The sequence below is a fragment of the Gymnoscopelus microlampas genome (genome assembly GCF_963454915.1).
Source record: "Gymnoscopelus microlampas genome assembly, chromosome: 13".
In the NCBI taxonomy this organism is placed as follows: Eukaryota; Metazoa; Chordata; class Actinopteri; order Myctophiformes; family Myctophidae; genus Gymnoscopelus; species Gymnoscopelus microlampas.
In genome coordinates, this window is record NC_139950.1 from 37,277,039 (window position 1) to 37,296,391 (window position 19,353).

General features: G+C 40.8%; 1 protein-coding gene across 4 annotated transcripts in view; it reads left to right on the forward strand.

Annotated features, from left to right (window-relative positions):
- Nucleotides 1-1,242: 1,242 nt before the first annotated feature.
- gbf1 (golgi brefeldin A resistant guanine nucleotide exchange factor 1) overlaps nt 1,243-19,353 on the forward strand; it is an 84,762-nt gene continuing 66,651 nt past the window's right edge. For all 4 annotated transcript variants that reach the window (XM_084075335.1, XM_084075337.1, XM_084075336.1 and 1 more), the window contains exons 1-3: nt 1,243-1,512; nt 4,525-4,628; nt 6,302-6,368. In XM_084075335.1, the coding sequence (XP_083931461.1) occupies nt 4,533-4,628; nt 6,302-6,368 (163 nt within the window). In that variant the 5' untranslated portion in view covers nt 1,243-1,512; nt 4,525-4,532. The remainder of the gene's footprint in view (nt 1,513-4,524; nt 4,629-6,301; nt 6,369-19,353) is intronic.

A 19,353-nucleotide genomic window follows, 5' to 3' on the forward strand; every position in this document is an offset into this window, starting at 1 on the left:
AGAAGTAACTTGTTATTGTCTCAGTTATGCCAAAATATCTGCTACTGCAGAAATGGCACACTCATATTTGCAGATGAAATGTTGCAATTACAAATCCAACAGGTGATCAAACACTTTGCTAGAGAGCAAACAAAGGTCTGACACAAGTTGGTTCTGCAAATTTTAAACAAATACTTTCAGTGTAAGCATTGGGAAAATGGTCTACCACTGATTGCATTGTGAAAGATAAGAGTTTGTATGCATCTATGAACTCTCTGTATAATGTAAACCCACCCCCACTCTCCCACTCACCCACACATGCACACTCTCTCTCACACGCACGCATGCACACACGCTCGCACGCACGCACACACACACGCACGCACGCACGCACGCACGCACGCACGCACGCACGCACGCACGCACACACACACACACACACACACACACACACACACACACACACACACACACACACACACACACACACACACACACACACACACTGCCTAGTGTTGTACAATAGGCTATCACATGGACCATCAAAACATAATATAACCTTGTCCTAACACCATATTTCTAAGCATAATACTCAGACAGTGTCAAGAATGTGTTATTCAAGCATGGATGAATACACTTGTGTCTGTCAGTCAGCTATACCTGAATCCAACACTATCACCTGGACCATCAAAACAACATAACCTATATCTTTCAAATATTACATACTTTCAGGCTATATATGACCTTCAATGAGCTTGCAAATAACATCTTAGTTTTTGTTATATGGATTTGAGATGTGATCAACCCAGCTGTTTCTTCAGCTTTTGTAAGCTATATAGTCTAAGTATTACATTAATTATGTTCAGCATTATAGCAAGTATTAAGTGACTATGTGTATGACACGCATAACCAATGCCCAAGGAATCAGGATACTTAAGAGCAGTTAAAGCCTAATCATGGTGATGCAGCACTGGAGATGCTGGCAGTGCTTTCGTCATCACATCGGATGGGATGACGAAATAATTGTATTTATTATTTGCTTTATTTCTTTATTTCACTATTACAATGGTACATCTCATTCATAATTCTGTTGATAATTTAATGTACCCCATAATAAATGACACACATTTTAGTGTAAGATTTATTGTCAGGAATTCCATATCAAGTTTGACGCGTCGCTGAAAGGTGATTGGCTCCGAGATCTGCCAAACAAACAGCGACATCATCGCGTTAGGTTGAGGACGCAGAGCTTTTCCACGTCAGTGTGTTTACCAAGCCCAGATTGACAGCTGATGGTGGATGTGTTGAGCTTGTTCACATTTCTGGACCTTTTTCGCGAGTGAATGAATCAACAGTGTTCGAGGCCAATGGTTTCCGCGACCTGCAATGTGTGAGAACCGCGCTCTGTCGTTGTGAAGTGAACTTTGATCTTCTTTAGTCACTGTTGCTCGGCTAGCTTGCTAGCCTTCGAGCTAGCCTAGCGTTAGCTTGCAGGAGGACTCCATCTTGGAAACAGTGCTCACACATACACAGGTAGGGCGCTTCATTTGGGCTGTGGAGTGTTGTTACGCTGTGGTGTTGCTGCTGTGTTGATGCCACGGTGTCTGGTGTGTTGTTAAGTTAAGGAAACAGGGGAAAACAAACTGCTAGACGACTTGTAGAGACTGTTTCACATGCTAGCTAGCTTGGCTAGATGCTTCCGCTATGGTGGTGGTAGAATAGAAATACCAAGGATTTGCTGGTGACGTCACATTATGTAGCGGAAGAGTTTCAGATCCTCAGCGCTGTTTGTCACGTTAAGATTACGTTTATATAACTTGTCACTCGCGTTGACAGTATTTCCAGTTGTAAATAGAAAATACGCCATTGTTGTTGTTGAGTGACGCTTGTCGAAAAAAGGATCGTGTGTTCATATTGTTTTGTGACCTCACCTGACGCATCCATGGTATATTTACGTTAGCCGCCAGGGCTAACTGGCTACGTAACCCGGTAGAAGTGACAGTGTAGCTCATGTTAACACGTCGACAGTCAACCAAACGGCCCCTATCCTAACTTGTTTTTCTGCATTTGTCTCCCCAATGAGCTGTCATTTGTCTACCAACTTTAAATCACAATGGAAAGTCAGCCAGCATTTTCTTTGCTTGGTAGCTAATCCAATTAGCTATTTGGTTGCTAGCCCGTTTGACAGCAATGTAATGCATGTGTTGTTGTATGGTATATGCTATATGTATTGACTTGGGGTGCTACGGTTTATTGATCCTTTTCATAGCAGACATTTTGACATGTCAGAGATGGATTAGCCTCGGAAACCCATGCCTTTTTTTTAAAGAGATGGATAAACCCAGCTGAAGATTCCTTTTTAGGTGGATATGTGTGTCTCAGCATGAAGTTAACTGTACATTCCAGTGGTAACATCTAAAATAAAACAGACATTCATCTTCTGTTTAAGCATCTATGAATTATGTCAAAATGTCTGCTGGGAAAAGAGTCAATATCTATTGGTTCTTGCTAGCCTTGGATCAAGACTATTATAGATGTATTTTGTTTGTTTTGAGTCTGACTTTTGCTTTCGTACCTAGGAAAGCAAAAGTCAGATTCGATAAATACACCTGTGATAGTCTTGATCCAAGGCTAGGTTCTTGCGCCAATGAATCTTATTATTAAGTTTGAGCTCACACAATTAATAGGTGAGCCCCAGGACGTATCTCTCAGCATCATCCCTAAAGGTGTAACTTGGTTGATAAAAAGCTATGATTAACCGCTCCTAAATGTATGTATTACCCATACCTTCCTCAACCATGTAATTTTACGAGAATTTTTAATTAAGTATCGAGAGTAGAATAGGTTACATTTTCTTTTCTAACTTCATAATTGTATGCCACCCTACACCTTAAAAAATATAAAATGATTAAAAAAGGTTATGCGAGGTCGATGTAGGATAATAGTTCCCAGTTTCTTGTCCTAACACCATATTTCTAAGCATATACTGTACTGTCAGTGTCAAGAATGTGTTATCACTATTCAAGCATGGATGAATACATTTTTGTCTGTCAGTCAGTTATACTAGCTGAATCCAACACTAAGCCTATTATTCTGTCTCAACACCATACAACCCATCTTTCATTCTTCCATATTTCATTCATCCTCTTATTGTTTTGAATAGATTGCTTTAGTATGAATTTCAACACAAGATGACCTGCAATTCAGACTACCGGCAAAGCAAGTCATCGCTGTTGGGCAGAAACCTTGTATCTCCATATTACATTTTTTATGCTCTTCATAAATGAATGCTCGCCTCTATTTTATACTTTGTTGTATTACACTGTTAAACAAATTGCATAAATAGCTGATCTACAAGGTCATTGTGAACTTATAGATAGCTTACATTAAAAATCTTTGCCTAGAATTATATTAAATGCCCAAAGTATGGATACCAGGTTGAAAGTGGTTAAATCTGTCTGTGGGTTTCATAAATGTTTAACCAATGAAAAGTATTAATAAGAGCCTGTGATTAAATAATAACTACATTGGATTAATTTGAACACAGGTAATTCTTCTGAAAAGTAACTGTTATGGACATACATGGTTCCCGCTCGACCACGACAAAGTGTATTGTCTTTACAGCGCCTGACATGGGATGGCAAAAGGTTAATCCAACCATTTCAAGATATACCCCACTTCTCAAATATGCGCATTAAGACATCCTGATACTGTTTGGTTATCCAGATTGGTTCGAGGCATAATCCACATAACCTCAGTATCTTCTTTTTCAGCAGATCTTGGCAGGTGTATTGAGGGGTCTGTGTTTGACTTTGTGACTTGGTGTTTGCTTTTTTATGGCATATTGAATTATAACATTCTATTACATTTAGCTGGTCCTAAACATTTCCCAATACAATCAAGTAATTCCAGTTTGCCTGCCTAAACTGCTGCAGGGGATGCAAGAAATGCCTAGACCTACTTGTTTTCATTGCACAGTTGACAGCATTGATTGTAGATTGGAATGGTACTGTAACAATAAAATCCCATATTTCATTTAAGGAGGGCCGCCGGATTGCCAAAGGCCGGAGAGACTATGTTTTCGCTCCTGTCCATCCATGTGTCTGTGTGTTTGTCTGTCTCTGTGCAGCTAATCTCCGGCAATGTTGGACCGATCGTGTGAAAACTTGTATTCACACTCCTAGTAGGCCAAGGAAGAACTTCTGCCCCAATATTTTTTAATTGGCCGCATGGTCGTGCTATAACAGGCGCTTCACATTTTGGCCTATAAATCTTGAACTGTAGTCCTTCGTTCCTTGGATCAAGATGCAGCTCACCTCATAAGCCACACCCATTTCCACATGACGATTTCTTTGCGTTAATGTGTTTTCTTCAAACCACACTTTTTGCTACTACTCCTACAGATTTCACTCAAATCGGTACATATTATCTCTGTGGTCTGGTCATGTGATCAAGATGTATCTGTCACATCACATGGTCTGTGTTGATAACAGTTTCTACAGTTTCAGCTAAAACCAACCAACTTTTCCTCTGTGTTCCTTTTAGGAAGCAGGATGGTGGACAAAAACATCTACATTGTCCAAGGTGAGATTAGTGCAGTAGTTGGTGCCATCAAGAGAAACTCCAGATGGAATACCCACACTCCATTGGTAAGCTGTAATTTTATATTATGATTTGAGGTTTTCTTTTTAGGAAAATTTGAGGTCCTTCCAACGTGTTTTAAAAGACTTTAACCCAAAAAATACCTACTCAGATAAATCATGGTAGGGTTTTCTCTCTGTGTTCTGAACGAGCATTTGCTCTTGGAAATGAAGCCAATACGGAAGTCATGAAAGCGCTGCAGTGCAGTCCTCATTTGGCCTAGAATATACATAGTATTTGTGATTGACATCAATGTTAAGTTCATTCAACAGGCCAATTCCTTCGGTGTTCCCTTGGTGTCTTGTATTATTGTCCAATTATATAAAATAAACATCAATAGTCTTCCCTGTGCTTTCTCTGAGTGCTAGCTATATCATTGTTTTTTATTATTATTGCTATTATTAGTATTATTATATATACTTTTTTTTAAAAACCTTTTTTAGTGTTTCCATAGGAACAGTGACTAAAGTGATATCTGCATTTCGGGAAAGACAAAAGTAAATAGAAATTGTGGTCTAAAGCTCACATTGGATGAAAACAGAACAGCAGCTCTTCCTCAGGCAACTGAGAATGTCAGGACATGATCAGACTGTCAGCAAGAACAATACATCAACATCTACGTAGAAAGGGATGTTATAGGCAAAAGCACATTTTGATAGTAATTCAGTGGTGCAAAAACAAAGGCACTGGTCTACAGAGATGTTAAAAAAAAGTGATATGGTCAGATCAGTCATCTTTCACCTATTGTCCACAAGTGGGTGAGTGCATGTGTAGTGTACACCTAGGAAAGGGTACAGACCTAGAAGCTTGACTCTGACACTGAGGGGATCCGATGGCTCCGTTATGCTGTGGGGGTCATTTTCTTGGCACAGTTTTGAGTCCAAATATTATTAAAGGGAAGGGTCACTGCAAATCGATAGAAAGTTATGAGTTAAGAGTGTGAGTGATCACCTTGATCCCATTCCCATGATGAAACACTTCCAGGATCTATCCATACGGCAATAAGTATGAAAATCAGGTGAATCATATTCTATGGTCCTCACAGTCACCAGATGTGATCCTAATCCAGTTGAGCACCTTTGAGGGATTTTGGACCCATGATTGTGCAGTTAGACAGTGCTCCCCATCACCGTCAAAACATCAAATGAGGGAATATCTTTTGTTGGCTTGTGGTGGTCCAACACTGTACTAAGATACTTTATTTTTCTTATTCCTTAAATGTGTCAAATGACTGTATATACTACAGGGGTGTGTGTGTGTATATGACTGTATATACTACAGGGGTGTGTGTGTATATAACACACACACACACGCACACGCACACGCACGCACACGCACACGCACACGCACAGTTTAGATTTGTGTAATGACCAAATTACTTTTAGAAACAATGAGCTGTTCAAATATGAGAGGACAATCGGAGCTAAATTGAGTTGGATCTGAATGGCATTGAATTTTGATTAGAATTCTGAATTTCTCAGGGCGATTTCTAGAGATATTGACTATTATGCTTTTCTGATAATTTGTATGTTGTGTGCAGAAAACATTTAAGCACTGGGTTTGACACCCTCAGAGACGGCGTTCATGAAACAAATTTGGTTCCACCTATTCTGCATTTTAATGGCAAAGCCTGTTCTTAAATGTCCCCTCATGCTAGCATTTTCTCTTTCTGTCTGCACAGGATGAAGAACAGGACCCATTACTTAATAGCTTCGGGCAACTCAAAGAGATACTCAACAGCATAAAAGGTATGCTGCTTTTTGCTTATATATCATGTGTGCAGTGACAGTCTAGGAAATGTAAACCTACATAATATGTCTATTACATGTGTATATGTTCTCAGCATATATTATGTATTTCAGTCTATATGGACAGACGTGAATTTTGTATAGTCGCAGTCTGATGCTCTCATGCAGCTGGGATTGGTTGGCTGAAACAAAGGCAAAAAGATTGCTGATGGCGATGACATGTAGTTGGACTGTTCCAAACATTTGTCAGAATTAATGCATCAATAAATTTAAATTTTGCCCTCTTTTTGATGGGATCAAAGTTAAAATCATGTTTGGAAAAGCACACATCACCATCTGTGAGCCACTGTCTATCTGGGACAGCATTTCTCATGACTAGCATGTAGTTGAACTGTCCAAAAGATTAGTCAGAATTGATGTTTGTATCAATAAACTTACCCTCTATTAGAGGAGATCATAATAATTTTTGAAAAGCACACTTCACCATCTGTGAGCCTCTGTCACAGAGCACAATGAGCAGATGTAGCAGGTAAGTCTCATCTTCTTCCTTTTGCTCTTCTCAAGGTTAATACATCGTCACGTTTTATGTCTGCTCTTTTATTGTTTCTGATAGCAACCTATTTACTCTGCTGTTCCCATTATGCAGAAAGATCAGTGCTTTTTGTATTGATCCCCAAAAACGTAATTGTTTTCTTTCATTTCTTTGTTTTTGTCTCCATTTTCCTGTGCATTTTCCAATACGTTAGACTGCTTAGTGTTGAAACCAAATGGACCCTTATGCAGTCCCCTTGGACTAAGGTAAATGTCCCTAGGGTGTGTAATTTGGCCGAATCTTTTTTCATATTTGTGTCATGAGTACATCCCATGAATAAAGCATCAACCTGTATGAATGAGGCATGACCTATATCATTAGTTTTGATGCAGAATACACTGGTGATTATTTTTTATTTCTCAGTGTTTAAATACCCATAGGATGTTTCAGTGTATGTGGATAAACCTTCAGTTGGGACGATTGCTATCACAGTGTGGCCTTTTCCCCCTTGTGTGAAGCAGAAGAGCATATTTAATCGGGTGTACTCAGCAGATTTCCACTGAGAAATGTCCTGGCCTTTCACATTGGTCAATATTATCTCTCTCAACATCTTACTGTGTGTGGGCTTTTTCTCCATTAGATCATTTTAACACGTCCGACAGAAGCGATACTGCTGTTTGTTCATCTTTTAAACCAAATGCCTCATAATGTGCAAGTCCATAAAGGTAAATGTTACGGGGTCTTTTGCAAGTGTTCATCAGTGGTCAACCCACTGAAATCATCATGTCAAATTTTGTCAAATCCACTTTCCACTTCTTACTGTATGCCTCGGTACTTTTAACAGTGTTATGCGTTTTTTTTATAGAGGGGAAAATATGGCCAAAAGCGCAATTTACAAATGATATTCTAATTTCTAATCTTGCGTTGCTTGCCAGACGTTCAGATATCTCTGCCTAGCCTACCGATACGTCTGGGGAAATCTAAATTCAATGTAGGGTCTAGAACAGCGGAGAAAACGGCCGCTAACACACCTATGCCCACTGCTTTGAAAACCAATCCTGATACTGTCTCAATATGAAGGACCGTTCTAAAGTCTTTGCATTGTTTTTTAAATACAATAATTGATTAAATCTCAGAATTATTTCCACCCAGTTTTAGTCCCTACATTGAATTTAGATGTCAACAGATATATTGGTAGGTGGAGATCTCTGATTGTCTGGCTATGCGAGACTAATGGTATTCCAATTATTTTGGCCAGTTCTACAAGTCTCCCCTTGGGGTAGATCAACCAGAGTAGTAATGTAATTGTGCCCTGTAATTTGTAAAAGGTCCTTGCATCCAAACAAGCTTAATTCAATTGCATTGCCTTGCATTACCTTGCATTGTCTTTCTTATATACTGTGACAATTTAATTTATATTGTTTCCCAGTATTACTACTGCAAAACACACCTGACAGATGAATTCTTAAATTCACATTTCTTATGTATATCTTTACTGGATTACAAAGATTGTGAACATTCTGAAAAGTTGGTGTGTGGTAGGTTCTACTGACAGCAAAGATAAGAACGCTAGACTAAAGATGTACTGTATGTCCTCCCGAGTAAAAAGACAAATAAAGGGTTTGATGAAGATTCAGGCCATTATGTGAGGAGAAAGGACGACTACAATGGGAACATTGTGTGTTTTAAAAAGTAACATTTTGATTATCATTTCTAGATATAGTTTTTTAACATTTGTGGACAGTGGACAGAGAGCAGGGGAATGACAGCAAACTGGTGACACGCTTTCAGGATGGCTTTTTGTAATATTTTTGGGCTGTGATTGTACATTAACGTTAGATCAGTCAGTGCTTGGATCAGGATAAGGGTGTTATGATCAGTATTTTCTCATGTCTATTTGGCGTTAAATGTTGGTATGCCCCATTTGCCCAAGCAGTGTGTTATGATAGGCTTCATGCTGGCGTGGTACACGATGCTCTAGGCTTTCCTATTGACATAATCATATACAGTTGAAATGCAGATACAAAAGGTCTGTCTATGAAACTTGTTGTGCTGTCACTGCTCAGTTAGTTTCACCCGCTTGGGGGTGAAGCTTTCATTGTGTGACAGGGTATGTACCCTCTCTTTTTGTCAAGAGACTTATGAATTACATACCCATTACAGTAAATCTTTTAGATATATCTTTCTTTAAAAAAAAAAGTCAAAATCAAATTGCATTACCTGAAGATAGTAGAGAAAATGTAAGCAGTCACTTTTCCTAATTGTTTCTTTTGTAAAATGTTACTTCTGAATCCTTGTCGTTTGCCAGCAGTTAAAGCCATACTTATTTTTTATCATGAGATTATATATTTTTCCTTGTTTGATGTTACTTGGAACAGTAAAGATCTCTAGTTGAGGGTAAAGATTGAACATGACCTCAGTGTTTTGCCTATTTCTCTATCACCATGTGTGGTGGTGATTGATCATGTGTGAGTGCCAGCCTGTGTAAATGGAGTGGCGCTAGCTGACAGCCCTCAGACCAACCAAGCCAGCTCTGCGGTCAGCCCTATGTCGTCATGCCTTTGCAATGAGAGTCCACTCCAGGCAGCTCCCACAAACCAACAAGTCAGAGTTGTAGCAGCCGCAAGCAATGGGAGAGATGCAACATATGGAGTCCCAACAGCCATGGTCTCAATGCCTCCCCCGCCCCTCCAGCCCCACAACCCTAGTGCTCCCTTCCTCTGGGGAATGCCTCTGCTGCTATGAGATGGACAGGCACGGCTGTGCCAGGGGCCTGGTAGGAATCCGCAGCACTTTTTTTTTTTTACCCCCCTTCCTCTTTCACAACTGCCAGCCTCCTCCCTTCTCACCCTCAGATCACAAAAAGCCTTGTTAGTTTGCCATGGCTACCAGCATGATGCATCATGGTGCAAGTGTGCTGTTATTATCCGTACCATATGATTCCTTTACTACTGGCTTGTAGGTTAAATGTATTTGAAAAGAGTACTTTGTACTGCTTTTCATGTTTACATGTTTTAGATTTATATTCTATTAACCTTTGTTTAATTTAATAGGATATATATAATGGAATAGTTAATGAGTTCCTATACAGGATATGTAGAACCCTTGTTGCGTCCATAACTTGAATGTCTTTGTTATGATGAGAGACACATTGGAAATCACATCACCAGGGCAGAGCTGAATTGTGTGCTTGATGCTGTGCTGATCAATTTGTTTTGTTTTTGCAGCAGCATAATGATCCCCCCCCTTAACAGATACACACATAGGCCATATCTTTATCTCTTCCTCCTCCCGTCCTCTCACTATACACACAAACCCACCAATATTTCTGTGTGAAATCTTCCGGGTGGGCTGTGTTGTGCTGCTGCTCTGAGGGTTCCTCGTGGCCCAGCTGTCTGCTTAATGAAAGCCCAGTAATTCCATTCACTCTGGTGTGTATCGTAGCTCCCTCTAACAACAAAAGCCAACCAGTGAAGGAAATGTGGATTAGTCCCCATAAGGTTTCTCAGACCCTTTTCTCTCTTATTCTCTTTCTCGCTCTGACTCAAGCGTTCTCCCCAGTGTCCCCCCCCACCCCCCCACCCTCTCTCTCTCTTGCTTCAACTCCCCCTCCTCCATTCCGTTGTTGAAGGTCCCACAATTCTGCCTCCTCTTGTTCTGCCCAGTGTGATTGGCAGGACCATGTGCTATGGCGCTGGCGAGCAGTGCAGCTGGAAGTATATCATCTGCAATTTTAGTTGGGTAAATATAGCAGGGAGTCTTGTCAAGCAGAGAGATAAATTGTTCTGGGAAAGGAAGTGTTGTCTCTCTTTCTGAAAAGGGGGGTGGGTGAGTTTCCTATAACTTCTGGAAGACGGGAGGTTTTCGCTTGATTTTCAAACAAAGAGGGCACAGTTAGAGAAGTTGGGCCAACAGCGGAACATGTGTTGCGGTGCCTCATCCCCACCTAGCCCAGCCGCTCTACCTCATCATCAGAAAGCAGAACCCATGCCTCATATTTGGATGGGATGTTTTGGATTGGACCTAATGCCTAATCTTCCATCCCTAAGCTCATTAGACCCATATAATTGAGTGCTTTCCACAGCTTTGCGGTTGGCATCTGTCTTTACATCTGAACTGCTTGTTTGCAAACTCTAAAAGAAACGTCTTGCCCCTATTATTATAAACTAATGAGATGGGGCTTTCCGGTCAAAAAGCAGAGTGGGTAGATTAAAAAGAAAAAAGAGAATTTCTGACAGACAGAAGGAAGAGACACATGTTGGTGGACAGAGATGTGCACCATTGTGGCATAAAAGCGGAATAGGAAGACGAAGAAGTTGTGTATGCACCGTAGCAGGAAGTATAATCAGGGATTTACGTAGCTCATTCCTGTTTTATTTTCATGCAGTATCTTGGTATGATTATTATCTAGACATCAAGCCACCTTATTGTTTTAATGCAGGGTGTATTTCTGTTTTTTCCACACAGATTGTGCTCTTCAGATATGTTAGGTCTTCACTGGAACAGTATGGAATGATGCTGCTGTGCACTAGTCAGTGAACATTTGGTTAAATGGACCAGTAGCCCATGTGATGACAGGCCTGGCCATGTGGGCATGTCTTGTCTAATCCTGGCACTGCACTGGAATTGCAAACAAGCAACTAATAGTGACAATTGGCACTGAGATATGATTTGTGCTGTCTCAGTAAGGATGAACTCTCCATTTGAGTCTACTTCATGTTCATGTTTGAACCCATAAAAAAGCCATACGCATTAGGGGGTTCTCTAACATCAAGCATGTTTTTTCCCCCCTAGCAATATATTGAGAGTTCCACCTCTCCCATGACATTGCCAATATTCCATATAGGATCTACAAAAAGACAAATCTGTCTCAATCCCCTGTTGAATAATTCTGTGGATTTGTATTATTGGTAGACCATACCTTGGAGAATAGGAAGTGTTCGTTGAACAGCAATTCATTCAGAAATATATTTTATTCCTTCTCGTGCTCCCTTGTCTTTTTTTCTTCTTCTGGTCTACCTTTGTTATGCAGAAGTCAGTCCCAGCCTCAGCTTTTTAAATCTTCAATTCTTTTTTTCTGCCCTCCTTCCCCATCAAACCCCCTCTCCCTTATAGCGAAGGTCAGATTTTTGACAAGTCTGCAGAGGAAGCAGCCGGCCCTAAATCCCTTCATTTTTATTCATACAAATACAGGTTTAGAGATTCCGACACCCACCAGATCCAAAGCCAGGGCAGCCTTTTTGACTGACAGCTTTCTCCCCTTTTTTTCTCCAAACACTAACGAAATTCACAAGCACACCTCTAATTGACTCGAATCACCAGCACGGCCCCAGAGGTAGATATCGGGAGGTGGGGTGGGGGGCTGGGATGGGGGGCATGGCAGTGGATTTGCAGAACGAACGTTGTGGAGGATGATTTGATCACATACCAGCTGACCTTTCAAATAATTATTTCGCTGTCCCCTAAGCAAAGGACAAAGCAGAGATAATTTTGTGCGGAATAGCAAAAATTAGGCAAGAGATAAATTACTTTTAAAAAGTTTGGATTTTTATACAGTCTGGAACAAGTGGAACTTGTTCAAAAGCGCATGCTTAATTATACCATTACAGTGTCATAATTGTGTTTTGAGTTTCGATTGGTTTTTGATTTTTCTCCTTTTGTTTTCATATGGGCTAATCCAGGCATTACTGACAGCCCCACTAATTCATCTCATTTTACTGTCTTGTCAATCATCAAGAGTGAGCACACACACGCGCTCGCTCTCAATCACAGTTCAAGGTCAAGTGTGTGTGTGTCATCTCAACCACCCAGCTGCGCTCAGGCAGGCATAGCTAGGCCTCTGAGGGTCGCAGCCTGTGCACGTGGGAAATGACTGCACCCTTTTTGGCCCCCGCTCTCCTCTGCCACCTGATATCCGCACATATATCACTCCCAATTGAACCAGCAGAATGTAGTTGGCAAATGCTGAGAAGAACAGCCATAATTAATTTCGCCCAATCACTTATGCAAATGTATGTACTCATGACTACATTCTGCAAGAAAAGAAATGGCCTCACGTGAACTCTTTGCACATCTATTGTGTTAACTAGCCTACAGGTTTAGCAGTGATTGAAAGTGATTGAGTGTCTGATTGTTATAGTCAATTCTCAGTCCGGTGTTTGTTTCGTCTTATGTTAAATTAACTGTACCATAATTTTAATGGCTGGGGTGTACATCAAGTAAAAAATGTACACCTGTAAACCTTTGATGTGACAATAAAGTTGGAAGTTAATGCCTTGATTTGCTTACTTGCTTTTAATTGGGTGCAAACTAACAAATAATATAAATAATAACAAGAAAAAACAACAGACGATACGGGCACTCGGGAGTAAAAAAGAGGAAAAGCCTTTATTTTTTTAAAAGGCAACTGCCAACAGGTTTCGACTTTGGTAGGTCTTCATCAGGGCGACAAATAATCACGTTTCGACAGTGCATCACAATGCGTCATCTTCTTCAAAGTCAAATGAAATCATTTGACTATTGTTTGTTTGCACCTTATTAAATATTTTAAGCAAATCAAGTGCTCTTTTCTGTCTTTTCTCAGAGCATCCAGCAACCTCCGTTTGGAGAGTGGATAAAGTGCATGAGACCCCGTCAACGCCAATGATTTTAGTTTTCCTTAGTTTTGGATCCATGTACTAGATAGAATTGTTAGTAACCCCTGGGGTATATTGGCATGCTGTTAGTGATATTATGAAATGTAGGATTGTAAAGTGAAAATATTAATAAAAATGTTTATAGCAGTCTAAAAATGTGCTTTAGAAATTTGACACGTAAACATGTTGGCACTTTTTTTTTGCCACGGGTATTTACCGATAAATCATAATTTATTGGAGTTGTCATGGATCATGTCAGTCTATCTGTTGAATGCTGGTACAAGAATATTGCATGGATATGATCATGGATATCATGCTTATATTCACCATGGAGACTCATCATGCTAGCTCATATGCATCAACAAGTTTCAGATTGTGAATGAATTCCACTTAAATTTATACACAGGAAGAATATAAGTGACTTATTCATCAACTAAACAAATTGATTAAACTCCGCTGTGCCAGACTAATTTCTGAAGCATTGAGCATTTAGCTAACATGTCTGGCCTCACATCCTTGGTTACAGTTACAAGTATTTCACCCTTTTCAGGAATTTACTACTGCTGCCCACCAATGAGATCGGGAAGCATCAGCCTGATTTATACTTGGTTGCACGCCGGTGTCACACACCGAAAGTAGCCGATCTACAAGCTCACAACGTGTTGGCGATGCTTTGCGCTGTGAGCTTGTGGATCGGCTATTTTCGGTGCGAGACACCCGCGTGCAACTAAGTTTAACTCCGGCTTTCCTTTCCTTTGCAGCTAAACCAGAGACCTCGGTTTCCATTACAGAGACTAGATAGTGTCCTGTCTGCCACTGCTCCAAACCTTTCATCTCTTCTTGTTTGTGGGGAAAGGGATGGGCGCTTAGCACCTCAGCAGGGCTAATGCCTCAGTGAGGCACTGAGTTAAACATTTCTAAGAACAGGTCTTGGGTTTTCATTATTAGGTGAATGCCGGATGATAGCAGCTGCCATCAAGCTAGTTTAATTAAACTAACAAAGTAGCTTTACTTGGCAATCGGTATAAATAGTGAGATGTGTGTGGCGAAGTGGTTGATATGGTCCACCAAGTATTATGCTGGTTTTATACAGTGTGACTCAGTAGTCATAAAAGTGCCCATCAAAATGGAGCATGATTAATCGGGGGGGGTCCATCTCCCCAGACAGGCTGCCACCTAGCGCTGGTTAGTAGCTGTAAATCTGGCCAGTTAACAGTGCCCTAACCAGGGACTGACAGGCAGGGCTTAGGCCCGGTGTGAAGAGTGGATGCAACTGTTGTCCTGTTTCAGACAGAGCCTCTCAACAATGTGCTGAGTGGATGGAGAGTCTCAGCAGAGGGCCATTAATCATGCCGTGCCGGGGTGTCTGTGGAAAGGCACCGGGTGATCATGGGTGGGAGTATTGGAGGGAATTGGGGGGGGGCGCGGTTGGAGGGTGGCATGAAGGATCCGGATGTGCTGACAGGAACAGAGGGCAAGATGTGAGCAAAACAAACTCGCACCCTGTGAGCCCCAAAAGTGCGGCAGGCAGGGGTGCTCATGTATGCGTTGCACTCTTATTAAAGCCATCTGTATGTACAGGGACATTTTTCAGCACCATTTTGAAATTGTCTGAATGAGACTTGAATGTCACTGATTGTAGCGTACAGGTCAGAAAACATAATGACACCTTGAATGAAAATGTGAAATTAACACAAGGCAGAAGATGTCAAAGGATGCACAAATATGGTGTTAATGGCATTGCACATGGACTTGCCAAGGACTTCCATCTTATTCGGATTTAGACTGTGGTTATCTGAACCTGCAAACTGAAAGGAGTCACAAAAATTTTGGTGAATAATCAAAGTTGTTTACATTCCTTCCCATGACATGATTCCCCCTTAACCCTGATCATATTGATACGATTACAAATGGTGGCAATAGCCAGCACAAAAATGCAATCTTTGTCTTTGTTTGTGTAAACCAACACATTCTGGTAAACATATTTTGCGATGTTTTTTTACACGTGCATATGGAAATTATTAAATAATGATATGCTCACTATATTATTATACTATACTAAACTATATTATATTAGTGCTACGCTAAAGACAAAGTAAGATGTGGGAAATTACTACAACTTCCAACCTCAAAGCATTACAGTGTCCGGAGCTTGAAAAAAAGACAAATAGGTGAACTTGAGAAGCAGGTGTTTGTTTGCTTTGTTAGCTAAGCTAACCCCTGTGGTTACACACCTGTTTGTGGGGGGAGAGTAAGGGAAAGTTTTAATTAGCCAAGTACATTTGCACATACCTGGAATTGGTCCTCTGCATTTAACCCATCTTAACTATTAGGAGTAGCGGGAAACTATTGAACAGTTCATGAGGAGCAGTTAAGGTTTCAGTGTCTTGTTCAAGGGGACTTAGGCATCGGTAGGAGAAGGGATTGAACGGGGAATCAGACTTGTAATACCCAAAATCCAGGTTTGGATTTTGGGTAGTTACCCTAACCTTAGTGGGGGAACATAGAACCCGGGGAACATAGGGACGACCCCGTTAAGAACCATAAAACAGCATTGGGATCCCATTGATATTTGTGATCTGTGATTATAGAATGATCTCAGCAAACATTCATCAGTCATTAAGAAATACAAGTTTGATTAATGAAATATCTTTAACACTCCAAATCCAAACTTGATCCACTCGGATAGGAATTAAAAGTTAGTTTTGAACTCTTGGGGCAGGGGGACTACTCTAAATCCTAAGCCACTTCATCTTCTGAAAACATGTTTCATTATCATGCCATGTAGGAAATTATGTCTCAGTGTATTTGGTTAGCTTAAAATTGTCTCTGGTGCCATTTTTGTCTGACATCAACAATCAACTACCTTTCGGTGGTTGGGATTGTTTACTACAGTAGTTGGACCCTGGACATTAACTGCCATTCTGTTGTACCATAATAGCACAAGAGTATACAATCCCTGCTAGCGACCCCTTCAGGCTGTGCTGCTCCTTAAACCCAACTGGACCAAGTGGTTTGAACCGACCGACATTGTGGTTAGAGCCCCAAAAGTAAAATAAAAATAAGTACCATGATTAAAAAGTTTCAAAGGGCCTTTAGAACAGAAAACAAGTGGAAAATGTGGTGTAATTGTGGCACTAGACTAAGAAAGGCCATTGTGGTCACTTAATTCTCTAGTGTTTATCTGGCTTTATCCTGTTAGATTATGCCCTCTACACACCAAGCCAGCGTTTGGCCATCAGATCCGCCGATAAACATCTGTGGCTAAAAATCAGTTGTGGTAGTATGTTGGAAATCAGTTGTAGTATTTTCGGTGTTACATGGGCAGGGTAGGAATTCCCTAGAGGCCATGAAGGCCATGGCTGCTGTAGCCCCTCAGTTTGGCCTTATGCCCTTAAAAGATGATGTGCAGTGGGCTAGATGGAGGGGGGTAGAGCTGTGTGTGTGTGTGTGTGTGTGTGTGTGTGTGTGTGTGTGTGTGTGTGTGTGTGTGTGTGTGTGTGTGTGTGTGTGTGTGTGTGTGTGCGCACTCCGAAGCAAGTGTCATGGCAATTCGACCATTAGATTTTGAGCTATATAAGTGGAAATATTGGCAATAAGGATTGCAATAGAGGCCATGTGGTCACTAATGACAGGTGATTTGTGTGTTTTATTTTACTACCCCCTCTGCCTTTTCTTCTGAATGTGGAGTCACTTTGTGTGGCTAGCTACGGTGGCTAGGCTATGCATTTGGCCATACAATGGTGATGTGTGGCGTTTTGTTATCTTATAGATTGGCTTAATTTGACTTACAACACTGTAGTACGACGGAGTATACAACCTAGCTGAAAGACTTGAGGGGCATTCTTTGCAATAGTTATTGTAGATATGTAGATACTGAGGACATGTTCGCACACTGCAGGGCTTCTGTTGCACAATTTTAATGCACCATAAATAGTGAGACCAAGGGATCACTCACTTTTTATGGTGCGTTCAATGTGATACAGGAGCCCTGCAGTGTGCAAACTTCAGATTTGTCGTCTTGGATTTTATACTTTATGTTCAGCACCTGCGCAGATGTTTTTTGGGGCATGTGAACAATACACATTCTTATTTTTATTATCAGTGCATTTGTAGATGTTGTACCGAAGCCAAATGTGTTCCTCTGGCGGGCTTATCCTTGTCCCACAGAGTCTAGATTCGATCAGTTCATGTCTGGACCCTCCATAATTTGAGTTGTCAGTTGTGAATCAGCGCCGAGGTTCCTCTGTGTTACCAGGATCACGTTTTAATGTTCTGTTAAGCATATTCTTATGAGGTGGTAATTTAGTTCAGTGCGAGAGATATCCCTCTATGTTGTCTTTGTTCTCCCTGGAGGTAAAAGCTCTTAAGATCAGTGTTGCTTTTAATGACTCCACACTTTGAGCTCAGAACATTATGAAAGCAGTGGGTATTAAGGTAGAGTTTGGGACATTTCAACACCTCTGCCTCCTGCTCCCACTGCTCAGTGGAGGACCGCTCTAAAAACAAACTCACGGGCCACTCGTGGTGACACTTTGATGGGGTGGACGGCATTTGCAAGATTGGCGATACAAGCCGGTATTTGCAATTTTTGGAGGTGCCAAGTGTTGGATTTCAATGTGTAAATGACTTGTGTTTCTAACTTTAGCACCAGACACAAAGCTGAAGCTGGTTCAGACAAAGAGGCAACCTGACTATTGTTTACATATCTAGCCGTTATGTCTCTGTGTACTGTTGGGACCTAACGGACCATATTCTTTACATTGTCATTTCAAGTTGGGCACATTCAGTGCTTTGACATTTGTGTTGGTTTTAAAGAGGCTTTTATTGTCCTTAAGACAGTGGCTAATGCAATCCTAATTAATCCTCTGGAAAACTTGTTGAAGAGTGTATTAGTGTCTCTAATTCATTGAAGAGCATATTTTCTGCCATTAAGCCCTGGCCTGTATCTATCCACGTACTTGCCTGTTCAGACGAAAGCCTGACTAGTCTGTTTTGTTTTCACTTGTTCATTTTGGGGAATTTGAAACTCAAAATGGTCTCAGACCACTGGCTGATAAAGCCTTGACCAGTTTAGATTAATCTCATCTCTTATACACTTTTAGATATTGTTCATTTCAATTACATTACATTGTTCTGAAATAGTTTCTTAATACTCACGACAATATGAGAGGTTAGTTATTGTTAAAAAATATGTCAACTGGTGCGCCGATGGTCTTGTGGTTAAGGCGCATACAACAAATAGGCTCTAACGCCTGACAGCAAGTCGCTGGTTCGATTCCGGAGCCTGACGGACTTTGCATTTAGCATTACTATTGCGTAATTGTACCTGCTGTACTATTTGCAATTTGTTGATAAAGTATTCAATCAATCAATGTTCTGTAAAATCACACCCTGTGTGAAGTGAGTGGTGCCTTTGATGAGCCCCGTATTGACCCCCGTATTGATGTTGTCATCAATGTTTGTGGACAGACATACATATATACATACATACATACGGACACACGGACAAAGTCATGTATAGGAGTGGTTGCCTTCGGCACCACTCAAAAATCTCATTGTATTTGTAAGGTCCTTAAAAATTATGTTCTTCTTTAGCTTAAAAAACAGATATTTTCTCTTTTCATGTTCTGAGCCTTTTTCAGCTGCGCTGATAAATGACCTATTCTGGCTGCTGGGGGAGCTGTTGAGGGAATTTTCAATGAAGGCAGATTTAGTTTTCAAGCTTTCCCATCCTTTACCCAAACACAGTAAAGCTTTTCCTGCGGTATGCCTCACTGTAAGAAACGCTTCACTGTGCTTTCATTGAGAACCTTGA